General features: G+C 34.3%; 1 protein-coding gene across 26 annotated transcripts in view; it reads left to right on the top strand.

Annotated features, from left to right (window-relative positions):
* Positions 1–20,090, top strand: part of CCDC91 (coiled-coil domain containing 91) — a gene marked incomplete at its 5' end in the record, with an annotated part of 407,914 nt that overhangs the window by 169,273 nt on the left and 218,551 nt on the right. For 24 of the 26 annotated variants that reach the window (XM_082419790.1, XM_082419788.1, XM_082419786.1 and 21 more), the window contains one exon: positions 17,825–17,902. The exons of the other annotated variants lie outside the window; for them this stretch is intronic. In XM_082419790.1, coding sequence (XP_082275916.1) covers positions 17,825–17,902 — 78 coding nt within the window. The remainder of the gene's footprint in view (positions 1–17,824; positions 17,903–20,090) is intronic. 26 annotated transcript variants of the gene reach the window in all.

Here is a 20,090-nt window from a genome sequence, read left to right as displayed (position 1 = left end):
AGAGAACATAGGCGGTAAGCTCCTTGACATTGGGCTTGGTGATGATTTTTAGGATCTGACACCAAAAATAAAGGCAACAAAAGCAAAAATACACAAGTGGGACTATATAAAATTAAAAAGCTTCTGCACAGTAAAGGAAATCATTAACAAGATGAAAAGGCAACCTATTGAATGGGAGAAAATATTTGTAAATCATATACTTATTAAGGGGTTAAGATCCAAAATGTATAATATACTTATGCAACTCAATAACAAAAAAAAAAAAGAAAAGAAAAAATCAAATTAAAAAAATAGGTAGAAACGTGAATAGATATTTTCCCAAAAAAGACTTAAAAATGGCCAACAGGTACGTGGAAAGATGCTCAACATAAATTATCAGGGAAATGCAAATCAAAACCACAGTGAGATACCACCTCACAACTGTTAGCATGGCTATTATCAAAAAGACAAGAAACAACAAGTGTTTCTGAGGATGCGGAGAAAAGGGAACCCTTATGCACTGTTGGTGGGAATGTAAATTGGTGCAGCCACTGTGGAAAACAGTATGGAGGTTCCTCAAAAAATTAAGAATAGAACTACCATTATGATACAGCAATTCCACTTCTGGATGTTTATCTGAAGAAAATACAAACACTAACTGAAAAAGATATGTGTACCCTGTGTTCACTGCAGCATTATTTAGAGTAGCCAAGATATGGAAACAACCTATGTGTCCATCAACAGATGAATGGATAAAGAAGATGTGGTATATATATGCAAGGGAATATTATTTAGCCATCAAAAGAAGGAAGTCTTACCATGTGTGACAACATGAATGGACCTTGAGGACATTCTGCTAAGTGAAATAAGTCAGACAGAAAGATAAATACTGTATCATCTCACTTATATGCAGAATTTAAAAAGAAAACCAAACCAAGCTTGTAGATAGAACAGATTGGTGGTTGCCAGAGGCAGGGTGTGGGAAGTGGGCAAAATGGGTGAAGGGGGTCAAAAGGCACAAACTTCCAGCTATGAAATAAGTGAGTCCTGGGGATATAACATAAAGCATAATAACTATAGTTAAAAATACTGTGTTGCATATTTAAAAGTTCCTAAGAGAATAGATCTCAAAAATTCTCATTACAAGACAAAAAGTTTGTGACTATGTGTGGTGGCCGACGTTAACTAGACCTATTCTTGTGATCAGTTTGCAATATGCACTAATATTGAATCATTTTATACACCTGAAATTAATATAATGTTATATATCAATTATACCTCAAAAAAAAAAAAAGGAAGCCAATCACTGGATTTAGGGCCCACTGCAAATCCAAGATGATCTCATTTCACAGTCCTTAACTTAATTATAACTACAAAGACTATTTTCTAAATAAAGTTACATTGATAGGTACCAGAAATTAGGAACTTGGGTATATCTTTTTAAGGACACAATTCAACCCATTAGAGTTTGCCCCCTAGACCTCCCCAAATTCCTGCCCTTCCAAAGTGCAAAATACATTCACCCCATTCCAACATCCCCAGAACTTTCGGTTCATTTCAGCACCAACTCTAAGTCCAAAATCTCATCTAAATATCATTAGCTAGAAAATCCCAAGTGTCATCATCTAAATTATCTAAACCAGATGTGGCTGAGACTGGATATGATCCATCCTGGGGCAGAATTCTTCTTCATTGGTATATTTGTCAAACTATAAAACAAGTCATCAACTTCCTAGAATACAGTGGTTGAGCAGGTATGGGATAGGCATTCCTATTTCAAAAGGGAGAAACTGGAAGTAAAAAAGGGGTCACCAGATCTAAGCAAGTTTGAAAGACAGAAGGGCAAGGTCTGTGATGTTTTAAGCCCTGAGAATAATTCTCTGTGGCTTGATGCTCCACCCTGTGGGCCCAGAGCTCCAGCTTAGTGAGCCTCTGGAACTGTGGCTTTGGCTTGGTCAGTATCTGGGCCCATGACTGCAGCTCATTTGCCCACTGTGCTCATGGCTGTGGCTTGTTCACCCTCTACACTCATGGCTTTGTCACCCTCTGTGTCTGTGACCCTGCAGGCCTCTGCCTCTGCACCCATGGCTTGAGCTTCTGCATCTGGGCCCATGGCCCTAGCCTCTGTACCCATGGCTCTGCCCTCAGAGTCCTCCTCCTTTTTCTTAAAGGTAATGCATGTTTGCAGCCACATGGCACTATCAGCCTGTTTCCTCCTTGTAGAATCCCAGAAATCCAATAGCCTTCTTTCATTTCCTCCCATTTCTGTCTCTTTGAGTCCATCCAGGCTTGCTGGTATAACATTCTTAAAAGCCTTGTGGATCTCCTGTGTAAGTTGAGAGGATTCATGCCATTAGACAGGTGTATTCTCCATAGATCCTTTCTGCATAATCCCATTTCTTTTCTGTGGCTTCTGCTGAGATAATTGATTGGATCCATGAGTGACATACCTAATCTCTTGAGCAAAAAACTGTCTAGTCACCGCCTCTCAGAGCAAATTCACAAAAGTGAGTTTTCTAATTCTAGCATCCGTTGCAATCTGATAGACCGAGAACCTCCCAAATCTTCAAGTGCTGGTACCTTTTCGCTTAATGTATCCTTTCTCAGTTTTTCTCTCTTCCTCTTGCATTTTACCATGAGCACCAAGGAGAAACAAGGCCACACCTTCAATACTTTGTTTAGAAGACTGTCACTAAAAGTGGAATTTCATCACTTAGAAGTTCTATTTTCTATCCAACAGTAGAACACAATTCAGCTAAGTTTTCTACCACTTCATAATAATAAATAACAACAAAGATCACCTGTCTTCTAGTTTCCAATGATGTGTTCCTCATTTCCTTCTGAGACTTCACCAGAAGCACCTTTAATATTCCTATTTCTACCAATGTTCTGTTCATGACAATATGTTTATTCTCTGGGATGATAGCTTTCTCTACTATGCTCTTCACTTCCTTTGAGCCCTTACTAGAATCACCTTCAGTATCCATATATCTAGCAACCATCTCTTCAAAACAGTCTAGGCTTTTTCTGTCTTGCACCTCAAAATTCTTCCTCTATCCAGTTCCCAAGCCACTTTCACATTTTAAGGTATTTGTTACAGTATCACCCCTGTTCTCAGCACTGAAATCTGTATTAGTTTCCTAAAGCTGCTAATATGAAGTTCCACACACTCGATGGCTTAAAACAGCAGAAATTTATTCTCTCACAGTTATTGAAGTCAGAAGTCTAAAATCAACATGTCAGCAGGCCTGTGCTTCCTCCAAAAGGTTCTAAGGGGAGAATCTTTCCTTGCCTCTTTCTGCTTCTGCTGACATCTGATGTTCTTTATCTTGAAGCAGCTGAAGTCCATTTCTTCCTCCATCTTCATATGGCCTTCATCCCTGTATCTCTGTGTCTCAAATCTCACTCTCCTTTCTTATAAGGAAACAAATCTTAAGGCTTAGGGCCCACTCTTCATCCAAGATTATCTTATCTTGGGATACCAAAGACCCTATTTCCAAATAAAACTACATTTACAGATACCAGAACTCAGGATGTGAACATAGCTTTTTTTTTGGGGGGGGGGGTCACAATTCAACCCACTACAAGCACCAAAGATGAATCTCAGTGTCTTTTAAAATGTGAAGACAAATCATAATACTGTGGACAGAAACACTCAGAATATGAAGACAAATGACCAAAACATTAAAAAGTGATTTTTATTAAGCCATTTTTCTTTTCTCAATCAAAATGTTAAGTATTTTGAGAAACAGTGTTGTTAGAAAGTCCCTTTCTGTTATCAGAATTAAAATATAGCCAAACTTTGGAGAGTAGGCTTAAGATGGGAAAAGTCATAAGAAATTAGAAGAATTTTGAAGAGGTTTACATCCTTATTGAATGGGATGATGTTTGTAGATATATACATAAGGCGTAAGTCTTTCCCATTAACTGTTGCAAACTGTCTGCTCTTCCCTCTTTTCCTCCCTCCTCCCCATCCCTCTTTCCTTCCTCCCTCTCTCTTTTCCTTCATCTTTTTTTTTTTTCCCTCCCTTTCTCCTTTCCATTCCTATCTTTTGTCCTCTGTTTGGCTTGAGTTAGTTTTGAGCATCTGCTTCTGAAGGCACTTTGCCTTTGAAGACTTTAACAAAGTCGAAGATAAATAGTAATTTCTTTTAAATCTGGCGCAGCGTGGAGTTTCTTTCTTTCCTCTTAGAGCAAATAATAAGGTGACATTGAAGTAGTAGTAGGAGTAGAGCCAATCCAATCAACAAATTAGCCAGGAATTTAGCCAGAGTTATGCAGGAGACCATATTCTCAGGCTTTGCAGGATTTGGCCTTTATTCTTTAACAGATTGTAGTTGGTAGAGGAGATGTTGTGCTAATGGAGAAATGATAATGACAACAATAATGGCACTGTTATAAACATATCATCTTCTCTTATGAATTTCACTTGAGTAGTTGTTTTCATCTTTAGAACAAGAAATTAGCTGTGGCCTGCTTATTCATTTCTCATTTGCTAACTACTAATTCTTTCTTAAAAGTTTGGTTTAGACATGGACATGACGTTGCCATGTCTGGGTTTTGTAAGGTAGCATATAGAAAAATCAATTACTTCTGTGCTGGTGTGAACACATTGTGGGGTTCTTTGCATACCTTCATCATTGTATCTGTTAGAAAACTTCCAGAAGAAGTTTGCTTTGTTATCATGTTTTTGATTGAGAGGAGGCCACAAAGCTGATGGTTCTAGATCTGTGTGCTGATGAAATCCATGCAGTGGTGTTAAGGTGGCCATTAACGGGATAGGGCCAGAGATGAAAATTAATCCTTTGAAAGATTTTGGAAATCTTACGCTAAAGGGACACACATATTAAGGGTGTCTGTTTCAGTACTGGGTACAGTTTATTATGGCACTAATGCTTTATTTCCATATGTAATATTACTGTATACTTTTAGGCTGATTCTTTCATGCTTGTGTTATTTTTTTCCCCTATTTTATATTTGGCTAAATATTTGAATTAGTCTGTGAAACTAACTTGATAAGATTTTGAAGGATTCTGTCATGTGTTGTTGTTACTGATTGTATAGGGAAACTAAGAAATGAGATAGAGTGAGGAGGTAAAGATTAAACATTTATTCAGTGGGAAAGACTTATGCTGTGTCATGCCAGTAAAACCTGCCTTCTTTTAGAAACCAACTAGGCTTGTTGCAGCTGTCAAATGTGGGGTGAGTGAGAGATGGAGAGGTGGTGTTTTGCCGTTTTTGTTCTGTTTTGATAAAGTAGGTGCCTATGGGATAATCTCATCTACTTTGTGCTTCTCTGACATTTACAATTAGGCCATGTTGGTATGTTGGATTCTTCAGATTTTGGTGAGAGGACTTTATACCATTTCTCAGTCAGAACCTTTCAGTGCCTTGGTTAGATGTTATCCCACTACCTGTATTTTGATTTCTTGCCCTGCACATTTCCTTTTGGAATATCTGGAGATGTTTATGGCTGCCTTATCCAATATAGTTGATTAGTTATTTTGTAAGGGATATAATCTTGTGTCTTCAGAGAAAGTGGTAATGAAGCGTGTGTTAGAAAACCTTTCTTAATCAAACTATATTAGCTAATTATGTTCTGCTAATTATGTTCCGTCTAATTATAGACTTGCTCTTGGCCAAAGAATTTGGAAGGTGAAAAGCAACTGCTTTCTAATAGGTGGAATAGAATGGTTGATTGGACTTTGGAGTTTCCTTTCTCCTTCTGTCCCTCCCTCCATCCATTCTTTCCTTCCTACCTTCCTTCCTTCTCTCTTTTTTTAAAGTACTGTAATAAGTCATTCCAAATACATCAGCCAAATGTTGACTTTTACCATCTTTGTTGGAGAGGATTCTGCTGCTATGCATGGATTAACTTATTAGAGGTGATTAGTATGGGTTCTACTTGATTTCACAATGACCAATGATAATATAATGTGAATTACAAAATGTTTTTCCCATAAGCTTGGGCTTAAAAATTTTTTTTTGTATGAATTGTGATTCAAATATCTGAATTGAGTTTTGTCATCAATATAGCAATGAAATTTTAAAGTTTTTAAAAAAAAATTGCTAATTTCTCATTTTCCCATGAAGCATCTATATTTGTTAATTATGTGGTTCCTATTTACATATGTATTTATTCAAAGATAATTTTTCAACACCAATCATGTACAGGCATATTAAAACTATTAGGCCTATGTATATTTAATAACTTCGGCAAGGGGTTGGTATTGGAGTGATTGTGGGTAGTAGAGAATTGATTAGAATGTGCTCTGATAATGTTTGAAAAGCCCCTTACACATTTTTGTCAGACCAGAATTTCTGGTTGACAGTAATGAACTGGTGAATGACTATTTCAAGTTTTACCAAGAGTGACCCGTTTGTGTCTTGTTTTCATCAGAAGGAGTGACTTATGACACATTAGTTATTGAGTTCTATATAGAAAACAAACCTGTTGAGGAGCAGTTTGGAATATACTCAAATAGTTCAGTCTTTGTCATGATATTTTTCAATAAACATTGGGCTGGCTATCAGAAGATGTGATTTAGGCTTCACCCTGCCCTTATTGATAACTCAGTGATCTTGAACAAACTTCTTAGCCTCTCCAGGCCTCAGTTTCCTCATTTGTAAAATGAATACATTGGAATAGCTTACCTTTAAAGTCTCTTCTTGTTTAAAAGTCTGTAGTTTTATTTAAGGTGAGGGCATTTTTCTGAATCTTCCCTTTGTAGTGATGGTTTTGGGTTTGACATTTTTAAAGAAAGCTATCATTGTGGTCAAATTTGGTTTTGACTACTTTGAAGAGAGGTTGTAAGTTTTTGGCTCTATATTCTTGAAATAAAAGTTTCAGGCCATGTATGACTATTTGGTTATTCCTGTGTTTTTCTTTTGGTAACTGGACAGCCTGGACTGTTACAATGTGGTTGTATGATTACCATCAGTAACTTTGAAGTAAGCAAAGTGGGTTGATTGATCTAATTTTAGCATAAAATATCATAGAATAGCGTTAAGAAATTTGGAAGTGTATTTTAGAAATGATTTAATCCAACTTCCTCATTTAAAAGAAACATGCCCAAAGATGTTAATTAATTAATTAATTAAGGTGTTTATTAATTTAAATGCTGGGCTTATATCAGAAAAAGAGCATTGATCATAATCTCATTCATTTATTCAACAAACAGATATGTGAACCTATTAAGTAGCCTCCTTTTTGGAGACCGAGTTTTAAATACATTTTTTTTTTTTTTTTTAAATAATGGATACTTTTTTTTTTTTTTAAGAAATTCACGTTCTTTTATTTTTATTTATTTATTTATTTCTGACTGTGTTGTGTCTTCGCTTCTGTGTGAGGGCCTTCCCTAGTTGTGGCAAGTGGGGACCACTCTTCATCGCGGTGCGCGGGCCTCTCACCATCGCGGCCTCTCCTGTTGCGGAGCACAGGCTCTAGACGCGCAGGCTCAGTAATTGTGGCTCACGGGCCCAGTTGCTCCGTGGCATGTGGGATCTTCCCAGACCAGGGCTCGAACCCGTGTCCCCTGCATTGGCAGGCAGACTCTCAACCACTGCGCCACCAGGGAAGCCCTAAATACATTTTTAACATTCTTATTATGATGTTAAGTAACTCTCTCCAATGAAGAATGAAACACTCTTCTCACTTCCCAAATATATTTGGCCTTCAAATCCTATCCATTCAATCTCATTTTTATTCAGTTCTTATTTATTGAACAGGCAATATATACAAGGCACCATTTGAGATATGTATATTCAATGGCAAGTGAAATTTCACCTTCCCAAATTGAACTTAATGTTAGACTTTGAAATCTGCCTAGTATCTGTCTTTTCCTCACCTTCTCCAGTGCCATAGTGCTAGAGTGCCATCAGTATCTTCCCCAATATATAAGGGAGACTGGCAATGAAGAATAAGTACAAAACAATAAGTAGTGATAGGTGCAGTGATTAAAAATAAAGCATGACTAGTGGACAGTGATGAGTGCGCTGTTTTATACACGGTGGGTGGGTCAGGGAACATCTCTCTGACACTGGTTTTTGAGTGGTATCCAAAGGAAATGAGTGTGGGCTATCTGGGGTGAAGAGTATATCAAGCATAGCAAATAACAAGTTCAATAGCCTTATAGTAAGAATGTGCTTATAACGACTTGAGGAAGGCCAATGACAACAGATAGAGAGACTTAGGTAGAGACGGGTATAGCTTTGGGCTATGGGAGGGATTATAGAGTTTATTTGCAGTAATGTGGAAGCTACTTGGGAATTTTGATCAGATGTGTGATATTTCATTATTTAACAGATATTTATTGAGCATCCACACTGTGCCTGCTACTATTTTAGGTGCTGTGGATATTGTGGTGAACGATTCCTGCCATCATAAAAATTACATTCTTTGTGATTGCCCTAAAGTTTTAAAGGACTGTTTTGGTTGTAGTATTGGAGGAAGGGTAGACTCAAAGAGGCAAAGACGTTGGGAAATGATTGTGGTGTGGACTAGAGAAGTAGCAGTGGCAATGTTGACAAGTGCTCAGATCTTAGATCATGAGATGGAGATATTAGGAGGTTTAAATAAGTAAAATAAATGAACCGATATTTGCAAAGGGTTTAGAACAGTGCCTGGCACACAGTCATATTATTTCAGAGTCTGTTAAAGAAATAAATATAACGATCAAGCCAGTAGGACTTCTGAGGTATTGCATGTGGATTGTGAGGGAAAAAAGGAGAGAAATTAAAAATGATTTTAAGATTTTTTGTCTGAGCAACTGGAAGTTTGGTGGAGGAAAATAAAAGGTTTGACATTGGACATGTTAACTTTGAGATTTCTTATAGATATATGTGTAAAGACCTTAACAGGCAGCTAGATAAATAAATCTGAGGGGTCAGTCATGGCAGGGTTGGATATATAATTTGAGTTGTACGTTGATAATACTTAAGGTTAATTAGAAGTTGAACAATTAAAGAAGAGATCTCATCCTCGGGGAACTCCGACATTTCGAGATTGGGGCAATGAAAAGGAGCCAACAGGACAGACTGAAAAGGAGAAGAACCAAGTAAAGAAAATATTTCAAGAAGGAAAAAGGGTGGATTTGGCATGGTGATTGGCAGCAGCAGGGGCTACATAGTTTTTGAATCTTTCAGATTTTCTTACAAAATTAGACTAAGATAAAGGAAAAAAAAATCCATAAATACCATCTTCAAAAGAAAAAAAATAGATGACAGTTGTGTTTATATGAATTCTGGAGCACAAGCTGGTAGAGCTGAACTATTGACAGCAACAAGACGTGCATGTCTATCACATCTGTGCTTGAGTGATGGAGGGGAACATAAACAGGATTTAGGGTGGTCCTGAGGGCCTAGAGACCCAAATATTGCCACCCCAAAAGAAACAGTTCCCAATCAGAGTAGAGGAGTTAGAAGACAGATCTGAGGACAACAGCTAAAACTGGCTGAGTGCTCTGAGCCCGCATTTCTTTTGGAAATACCCAGAGAAAGTACCCTTCTTAAAGTACAGAGGTACATGGTAAGGGGAATGGTAGGAAGTAGTACAGACACTGAAGGAAGGAGAATGTTCAGATACTGGTAAGGGAGGGGTTCAGAGAAAGCAGATATCAGAAAGTACTGGAGAAGTGGCTACCCTGGAAAAATTTTTAATTACCTTATAATAGCAACAGAAGAGGGAGCCCTAGAATCGTGAAGCTGGGAAAGTTCTTCAGGCTAACCTCCACTCCTTATTCAAGAATACCTACGGGTGAACTGGTACGTGGATACGAGAAAAGGATTGTTGTGGAACTGAGTACAACGAAGGAAGCATTTGAAGAATAGCATAAATCAGAAGTAGAATGGTTCAGAAAGGAGAAAAGAATTAAATAAGAAGATATAGCTGATAGACAAAAAAATGAATTAGACATAAAAGAAAAAATTCTAAAATGAAGACGAAGCTTGAAAGAATAAAAGAGTGAATGTAATACTATAGAAAGAAAAAAATAATAAAGCATGGCAAAAAGAAAAATGAAAACTGTCACATAAATGAAGAAAGAATTTGAGAGGAAGGAAAAATTATAGAAAACAAGCAAACCCAATCCAATATGGGTATAACTGGAGTCCCTGAAGAGGAAAACTAAAGAGGTGAAACAGAGCTATATGAAAAATGTAATTCAGCCACCTTACAGGAAATAAAAGAAGGCCTATTTTGAAAGTGCACATGTGTACCTGGGAAAATAGATCCCAGTCAGTTATGAGATACAGTCTAGTGACTTTAAAGAAAGTATCCTTCAAAAGAACACCTTGGAAGTCTGTAACTACAGTGACTCTGCTTTTTGATTTGCTCAGGATAGTTCTTATTTATCCTAGTTATCCTAGTGCAATTATTAATAGAAGCCCTTTTATTCTCAAAAGTGACTCACTTTGGAAGAGAAATTGTATAGTCAATCTAAATATAAAATAAAGAAAATTAGATCCATGGCAGACTTTTAAAAAAACACTTTATGCCAAAAAATAATGTAACATAATTAAGATATTCAAAGAAAGAAAATGTGAATCAGGATTTATATACAGCTAACTGATTTTCGATTTTAAAAGCTGCAAGTGGTTCGCAGCATTCAAAAAGAGAATGTTATTCTCTTGGTTGTTTATGAGGAATCTTTCACCCCAATGAATTCCAAGAAGTAAAATTATAAAACCAGCATTCTCTGATCAGAATGAGACAAAATTAGAAATGAATAACAAAATCAAAGAAAAACACCTTTCAGCTTAGAAATTAAATTGACACAAACATACTATTTCTTTCTTGCACCAGTGTGTTTTTTTTGTATTAGGATAAAATTTGCATAATATAAAATTCACCATTTAAAATATTTTAAAGTATAGAGTTTAGTGTTTTTTAGTATATTCACAATGTTGTTGTATTGTCACTAGTATCTAGTGCCAGATAGTGTCATCACCTCAAGAAGAAGCCCTGTATGCATTAAGCAGTTCTTCCCTAGTTCCCTCTCCCCCAGCACCTGGCAATTGCTAATGTACTTGCTGTCTCTAGATTTACCTATTTTGGACATTTCATATAAAATGAAATCATGCAATATGTGGCCATTTGTGTCTAGCTACTTCCACTTAGCATAATGGTTTCAAGGTTCTTCCATGTTAAAGCATGTATCGTTTCATTCCTTTTATGGGTGAATAATATTCCCTTGTATGTATAATACTTCATTTTGTTTATTTATTAGCTGATGAACATTACATTGTTTTTACTTTTTTTGCTATTCTTAATAATGCTGATATGAACATTTGTGTCCAAGTTTTTGTGTGAATGTATATTTTCAGTGCCCTTAGGTATATAATTAGGAGTGAAATTTCCGGGACATTTGGTAACTCTATGTTTAATTTTTTTGAGGAACTGCGAATATGTTTTTCACTGTGGAAACACCATTTTACATTTCAACCAGCAAGGTGTGAGGGTCTCAGTTTCTCCACCTCCTTGCCAACACTTATTTTCTGTCTATTTAATTATAGCCATGCTAGTGGATGCCAGTGGTTTTGACTTGAATTTCATAATGGCTAATAAAGTTGAACGTTTGTGTCTTTGGAGAAATATCTACTCAAGTTCTTTGCCTGTTTTTAAAATTTGGTTGTCTTTTTGTTGCTGAGTTATGAGAGTTGTATACATTCTGGATACCAGACCTTTCTTAGATATATTATTTACAAATATTCAGTGGGTTGCTTTTTTGCTTTCTTGATACTGTCCTTTGATGCACAAAGTTTTAAATTTATGTATTTTTAAAATTGTTCACTTGTGCTTATAGTGTCATATTTTTAGAAACTGTTGCCTAATCCAAGGTTACAAAGGTATGCACCTATTTTTCCTACAAAAATTTAATAGTTTTAGCTTTTATATTAAGGAATTTGATTTATTTTGAGTTAATATTTATACATATGTGAAGTGGGGTTCCAGATTTATCCTTTTGCATGTGTGTCTAGTTATCCCACCATCATTTGCTGATAAGGTTATTCTCTTGCTATTGAATTGACTTGTTTACTCTTGTCAAAAATCAGTTGGAAAAAAAAAAATCAGTTGGTTATAGACGTATGGGCTTATTTTGGGAGTCTCATTTTTATTTTCCACTGGACTCTCTGTCCTTATGCCAGTACCACACTGTTTTGGTTACTTCAGCTTTGTGCTAAGTTTTGAAATTGGGAAGTATAAGTCCTCCAACTTTGCTCTTCTTTTTCAAGATTGTTTTAACCACTCATAATCCCTTGCAATTCTATATGAATTTTAGGATGAGCTTGTCTGATTCTGCAAAATAAAGCCACTGGTATTTTGATAGGGATTTTATTGAATCTACAGATAAATTTTGGGATTAACGACATAAATCTTCCAGTCCAGGAACACAGGATGTCTTTACATGTTTTAAGACTCTACAGTGTTTTGTCGTTTGTAGTGTAAAAGTTTTATACATCTTTGGTAAAAAAATATTTCTAAGTATTTTATCATTTTTCATACTATTGTAAATGGAATTGTTTTCTTTATTTCATATTTGGTTTGTTCATTGCAAGTATATAGAAATACAACTGATTTTTGTCTTGACCTTGTTTCTTATAACTTTGCTTAACTTGTTTATTAGATTTAATAGTGTTTTGTTTATTAGATCTAATAATTTTTTACAGTTTCCCATGTGTAAAATCATGTCTTCTGAAAATAGGGATAGTTTTACTTCTGCATTTCTGATATAATAATTTCCAAGGATGCCTTTTATTTATTTTTCTTGCCTAATGCCCTTGCTAGAATTTCAGTGCAATGTTTAATAGAGGTGGCAAGAGTGTACAGCCTTGTCTTGTTCCTGATGTTAGGGGAAAGCTTTTAGTCTGACAATATTATGATGTTAGCTGTGGGTTTCTCACAAATGCCCTTTATCAGGTTGAGGATACTGTTTTTTATTCCTAGTTTGTTGAGTATTTTTATAGTAAAAATATGCTTGATCTTGTCACTCTTTTTCTGCATACTGAGATGATCATGGGGGGTTTTATTTCCTTCATTGTTTTAATGTGGTGTGTTAAATGGATTGCTTTTTGTATGTTGGACCACCTTTGCATTCCTGAGATAAATTACACTTGATCCTAGGTGTAGGGTGTAGTCTTTTTAATATGCTGTTGGATTTTGCTTGCTGCTATTTTTTTGAGGAATTTTTCATCCATATTCGTAAGACACATCACTTTGTCTTTTCTTGTGTTGTCTTTGTGTGGCTTTGGATTAGTGTAATACTGGCCTCATAGAATGAGTTAGAACATATTTCCTCATCAATTTTGGGGAGAAATATGAAAAATATTGATGTTAATCCTTTCATAAACATTTGTTAGAATTCACCACTGAAGTCATCTGAAAGAAGGGATATTCTTTGTGCGAAGTTTTTTGATTACTGATTTATTCTCTTGTCATAGGTCTGTTTGGTTTTCTATTTCTTCTTGAGTCAATTTTAGTAGTTTACATATTTCTAGGAATTTGTCCATTACAACCTTGTTATCTAATTTATTGGCATACAGTTATTCATAATATTTTCATATGCTCCTTTTTGTTTCTTTAAATTCAGTAGTAAGTCCTTTCCTTCATTCCTGATTTTAATAATTTGAGTCATCTCTTTTTTTTTTTTTTTTCTTGGTCAATCAAGATTTGTCAATACTGTTGACTTTCTTTAAAGAACCAACTTTGGTCCAGTTGATTTTCTCTATTTTTTTCTATTCTTTTATTTATTTTCTTTCTAATCTTTTTATTTCCTTCATTATGCTTGCTTTGGGTTTAGTTTGCTCTTCTTTTTCTAGTTCTTTAAGGTGAAAGATTAGGTTATTGATTTGAAATTCTTCTTTTTTTAATATAGATTTTAAATTTTCCTTGTGATTTCTTCTTTGACTCATTGGTTATTTAGGAATGTGTTAATTTCTACACATTTGTGAATTTTCTCAAGTTTACCACTATTAATTATTTCAAATTTCATTCCCTTGTGGTCAAAGAGCATACTTTGACTTCAGTATTTTAAAATTTATTAAGACTTGTTTTGTGGCCTACCATATAGTCTATCCTGGAGATTGTTCCATTTCCACTTGAGAATAATGTGTATTCTGCTGTTGTTGGGTGGAGTATTCTATAGTTTTTTGTTTCTTCTAGTTTGTTTATGTGTTGTTCAGCCTTCTGTGGTTTCGCTGATCTTTGGTCTAGGGGTTTTGTTCATTATTGAGAAGTAGCAGCAGCAAATTTGATACTAGTAGCAGCAGTAATAATACCTTATTTTTGTCTTCATTAACAAAATCCTTTCATACTCATTATCACTTTCAAGTTACTGAATACAGGTTAGTCAATCTTCTGTATTACTAGGCTGAAGATAACTATTATATTTTCATCATCTTTTTGTCCCCAGAGGCTAGCAGAGTCAGGCACGTAATTATTGTTTAAATTAAATATAATGCTTACAAAGAAAATTTGGTATAAACTAATGGCATCTGGGAAAACTTTAGGTGATCGGTAACTGTAAATTTCATGGTACTCTCAGAGTCTACATTTTCTATCTTGAATGATGATGAATATTACTGAGTATCTCTACATTATGTAAAAATTTCTTATGAAGTACACATTGAATATAATTTCAAAATTTTAGTTCTGATATCTAACATGATTATAGAAATCCATTATGTCAATAATGAGAATTTCAGCATAATCCAACAAACATTTGTGAACAGCTGCTGTGTTCTAAGGCACTATGCAAAGCACTGGATTGCTGTTCCTTCTATGTGAGAAGGTACAGCCATTGACTAAGTATTTATTTTCAATTATAATAAAATATAATGTCATAGAACATTTTGATCATTTATAAAATGTCTATTAGATAAAACCTTTTATATGAATTGCTTAATATAATGGACTCTATGTGTGCCTTAAATAGAGCACTAATACTTTTTGATGGTTCATGTCATTATTCAGACCATAGTTGTTGAATGATCAAACTTTATAATTGAAATGGTGCATATTCATCTTCAGTTTCTAATTACTGAGGTAAAAATAGATTATATTCTCAGTTTCACTTAGTGGATCTAGGTTAATTTGCTTTGCTTTAGACTGATTAACTCTAGAAAGCTTTTTTGACCTTTTTGGTTCTCAGTTTCAATTCTGAACTGAAGAGATTAGTTGGTAATAGGTATTGTCAAGATAGAGAAAAAGAGTAAATTAATTAGTTAAGTCTGAAAAATGCTGGTTTTAGTAAAGTTCAACATATTTCTTTACTTGTGGGTTTGTAGGAGGTCTAATATTTTAATATATATTGTTAATTTCCACAATTTGTTTGACCATGTAACCTGCTTTATATGAATTTGTCATAAATCACTGGTCTTAAGGTATAATATATGCATCCCAAGAACTGCCTAAGATGTTCCACTATGATGTGAAAAGAAAGTGTCAGAAAAATGTTTCTATTTACTTTTTTAAAAAAAATCTTAAAAACTAAGAGGAACAAAACTATGTTAATATTCAGCATAGAAATTGATGCTTTTGCCCTCATAGGTCATTTTATGAAACAGTCACATAACATTAGTGAGATAACCTGACCTGAATAGGAGTTCCATAGTGGTGAGTTGGTAGTGCTGCCCACATGTGTTTGCTTTTTAGTATAATAGAACGTATGAGCTTGCTTTACCAGGTAACTGGATTTAGCTGCTATGTTATTTAGTTTTTACTGAAACAACTCTGACAGAAATGGGAAAATGACTTTAAAAAGATTGCTGCCATGAGCCATAGATTGATAGTCATACCAACAAAAATCAGTGTTTATAATAAGTGCCCTTGTTGGTCCTTTATGTTTAGGCTGTTTTGGGAAAGAATGACCTAGCTACAGAAAGATACGTAAAGTGATATACTGGAAATGGCAATTAGAATTTGATAATGAAATAGAACTTGTGAATAAGTAAGGCATAGTAAATGAGGAAAGCTTATAAATGAGAAAGTGGTGACAGTAAATGAACAAGAACTGTTGGTGTTATCTTTTCCCTAAATATAGTTAATTTTCTCTCCAAGTCCACTGGGGTGATGGTGCAGTCAATTCAGGGTCCCAGGCTGATAGAGGCCCTGCTGCTGTTCGCAGCACGTGACTTTAATTTTCATCTTAGGCATTGACATCAGCAGGCAAATAGGGGGAAAAAGGGAATGTGTGGAGGATTGTGTTGGAGGTTTTGTGGTTCAAGCATGAAATGGTGTACATCACTTCTACCTACCTGACATTCCTAAAATAAATCCCGCTTGGTTGAGATGTATTATCTTATTTATGTATTGCTAGATTCCATCTGCTAATATTTTATGTAGAATTTTAGCTTCTGTTTTCATAAAAGAGATTGGTTCATAACTTTATCTTTACAGATTTTAGTATAAGGGATATGCTGTCTTAATAAAATATGTAGGGAAGTATTCCCTCTTTTTCTATTCTCTGGAAGATTTTGTGTAAGGTCTGTGTTACTTGTTTCTTAAATGTTTATTAAAATCAACCTGTTAAATCACCTGGGCTTATGGATTCCTTGGTCGGAAGTTTTATTTTGTTTGGTTTTCAAATTAATACAGGTTCAATTTTTTTTAAGACATATAGGACTCTTCAGAATTTTTATTTCATCTTCTTTCAGTTTTGTTAAGTTGTGTTTTTTCATAGGAGTTTTTTCATTTCATCGAAAATTTCATATTTATTGCTCTAATATTTAATAATATCTTACTGTTTATTAGAAATATCTGTAGGTTTTATAATACCCTGAATTCATGCATATGTTAGAAATTTTTGTTTTCTATTTTTCTTCATCACTCTATTGTTGCCATCTTGCTACATTTAATTTTTTTCTTCTTTCTTTGGATTATTTGTTACAATTCTTCTGTTACATGTATATTTGATCTTTTTACTCTGTCCCATGTCTTTTTAAAGTGTTTTTTTTTTTTTTTTTTTGTATTTTCCATCACTTATTTCTCTTTCTGCTGTAGTTTCTTTTTTTTCCCCCACTGTCTTTTGGTTCTCTAATCCTGCTTTCTGCTGTTTTACCTACTATTTACCTCATCTATTGCGTTGTTAATAATACATTTTTTCTCACTGTAGAATTTCTGTTTTACGAATCCCAGTTCTCTGAAGAAAATCTCTATCCTATCTGTTTTCTCCATTTCGTCTCTATTTTCTTGAATGTATTATTCATACATATTTTAAACTCTTTGATAAATAATTTCTGAATCACACATGGGTCTATTTCTTTTGTCTTTTCTGTTTTCTGTTTCTTTGGTCTCATCTTTTACCATCTCTGATAATTTTGCATTGAAAGCTGTACATTGTGTTTGAAAAATTGGAAAGGCTCTGTAGGATGTTAACATTCTCCAAAGAGAGGTAAGCCTCTCCTTTCCTAGAAAGGTAGAATGGGGGGTTGATTACCTTAATCCATTGGTTCTCAAACTTTATTATGTATTAAACTATTGGCATGTATATGTTACTAGAGAAGTAATGAAAAAAAAAAAAAAGGTCCTGGCTTGTTGAAGTAACACAGGACCTCCTGTCTCTAGATCCAGGTCCAGAATTGCCAGATGCCCCAAGGGATAACACCATTGCTGTGTGTTACCTTACCCCTCAGCATGGTTTTCCTTTCTCAGTTATTGTTTCCCTTTAATTTCTCATTGCCACAGCCCTGCAGAATGCTTTTAAACAGAACTTTTTTAAAAAATAGTTTTTCTGTTTGTTTGCAGCTGCGTGCCACAAGCTACTCAATCACTTATAGATGCAAAAGTCAATGGTGTGTTGTTATTTTGTCAAAAGAATAAATCATGGCTTAGTTTCTTACTTTCTTTCAGGAAAAACATAAACAAGAATTGGAAGACATGAGGAAAGCTGGTCATGAAGCCCTCAGCATTATTGTGGATGAATATAAGGTAGCGGTTTGAGAGTCTGTTTTCTTTATTCTTTTAAACTTTGGCAAACTTTAGTAAAAAAAATTACACACATAGACATATGCTACACAAATTATAGAATTATAGTGTAGTCTTATTTTGGTATAGAATTCCTTTCATTGATTAATAAGTGTTCATTGAAAGCATACTTAGTAGATTACAAAGGTAATGCTAGATGTTGCTCTGCATTTGAGAACTTACAGAATATTTGAGAACACAGGATTGAAGTTCGAAAACAAAATACTGTAGAATTAATTGCTAGGTTATTAGCTTTTTTGGTCTTTACTCTGGTTCCACCTTTTATAGAAAAAAAAAGTGTGATATAAATCTGAAAATTATTGTCATAGCTTTTTTTCTTAAACAAATTAAATAGATTTGGATACATTTAAGTAATAATAAAAATTATAATAAATGTCAGTATCAGTGATATATACAGTATTATTCTGGATAAGCTAAGCCTGCATAAGCTTAATCATTTAAAGTAAATTGAGAGTTTGATGACAAAATTTTTCCCCCCTAAATTTTATGTTAGATCATTTTTTTCCATCAAGTAATTAAGGAATACATTCTTGTTGAAATCAAATTCAAAAAATTCTCCCCAGAAGTAACCAGTGTGAATGGTGTTATGTGCATCCTTCTAGAGGTTTTTCTTTGTATTTACACACACACACACACACACACACACACACGCACACACACACACACGTATACTCATGCTGTATAATTTTGATTTGCTTTTAGAAAAATGTTGTTCTACTCAATCTGTTCTTTTGTTTCTTGCTATATTTACTTGTCAGTATATATAAACTTATCCTATTTTTGTCATTGTTCTATAGTATTCCACAGTGTGTATATATATATGTATATATATATGTGTGTATACATCATATATATACACATATACAAACGTATATATGCATATACATACACATATATATACATATATATATACATATATATATATACACACACACACACACACACACCCCATAATTGGTTTAACTATACCTGTGTAAATAGGCATTTAGTTTATTTTTTTATTGTTAATTATTACAATAAATGTTTAAAAAATCCTTCTACCATATGTGGAATATAGACTTTTTTTTATTGATTCAACTTCATTCCTAGACATGATAGAAGTTGATTTCATTTTAATTAGCTGATAATTTAATGTCAAAAAGCTTCCTGTAACAAGTCATTTGGATAAAAGTAGAAAAAGAAGTAGATCCAGAATTTAAGTGAAAAGCACTTTTTTTTAAAATCCAAGGTATTAAAATAATTGGTAGATATGTCTTGGGACACGAAAGGTCATTTTTGTGACCACACTAATATAGAAACTGGTGCCATTGTTGAGAAGGTTATTAAAAAATGGCTGGTTTTTACAGCTGTGATTATTGGCTCTTTTTTTATAATGTTGTGAATTTTTAGTTCTACTAATACAAACCAGCTTTACAGTCGTTGAGTTGGGGAAAAGTATAGGATCTATTTTGGACCATCTTCTTCTTTTCCTAAGGCTAAGGGTTGGAAGAATTAAAATACTGGAATTTACATAATTCTCCTGGCATATTAAGTGATATATTCTTGGATGAATTTATATTTTACTCATTTATATTTATGAATTCTAAATTAAATGTTTTTTTTTTTTAATTGGGGTATAGTTGTTTTACAATGTTGTGTTAGTTTCTACTGTATAGCGAAGTGGAGTTCCCTGTGCTATACAGCAGGCCCTCATTAGCCATCCACTTTATACATATTAGTGTATATATGTCAATCCCAATCTCCCAATTCATCTCATCCCCCCCTTCCTCTCCTTGGTGTCCATACGTTTGTTCTCTACATCTGTGTCTCATTTCTGCCTTGCAAACCAGTTCATCTGTACCATTTTTATAGATTCCACAAATATGCATTAATATACGATGTTTGTTTTTCTGTTTCTGACCTACTTCACTCTGTATGACAGTATCTAAATGTTTTGAAAGTACTTACATTGTTGTGTTTTTCTGAAAAGCTCAGCATTTGATATTTAAATTTTTTTTTTTGTCTCTAGCTCCACATATTTCCTTTGCTGAAAACGTGTTTATTGTGTATTACTTTCAACACTAGCAATGAATGAGTTTAAAAGCATATGTAACAACTTTGCAAATATATTTTGCAAATTATATTTTGAAGA

The sequence above is a fragment of the Balaenoptera physalus genome (assembly GCF_965194825.1).
Source record: "Balaenoptera physalus genome assembly, chromosome: 13".
In the NCBI taxonomy this organism is placed as follows: domain Eukaryota; kingdom Metazoa; phylum Chordata; class Mammalia; order Artiodactyla; family Balaenopteridae; genus Balaenoptera; species Balaenoptera physalus.
Note: the sequence above shows the minus strand (reverse complement) of the source record. Positions and strands in the feature narration are given on the sequence as shown.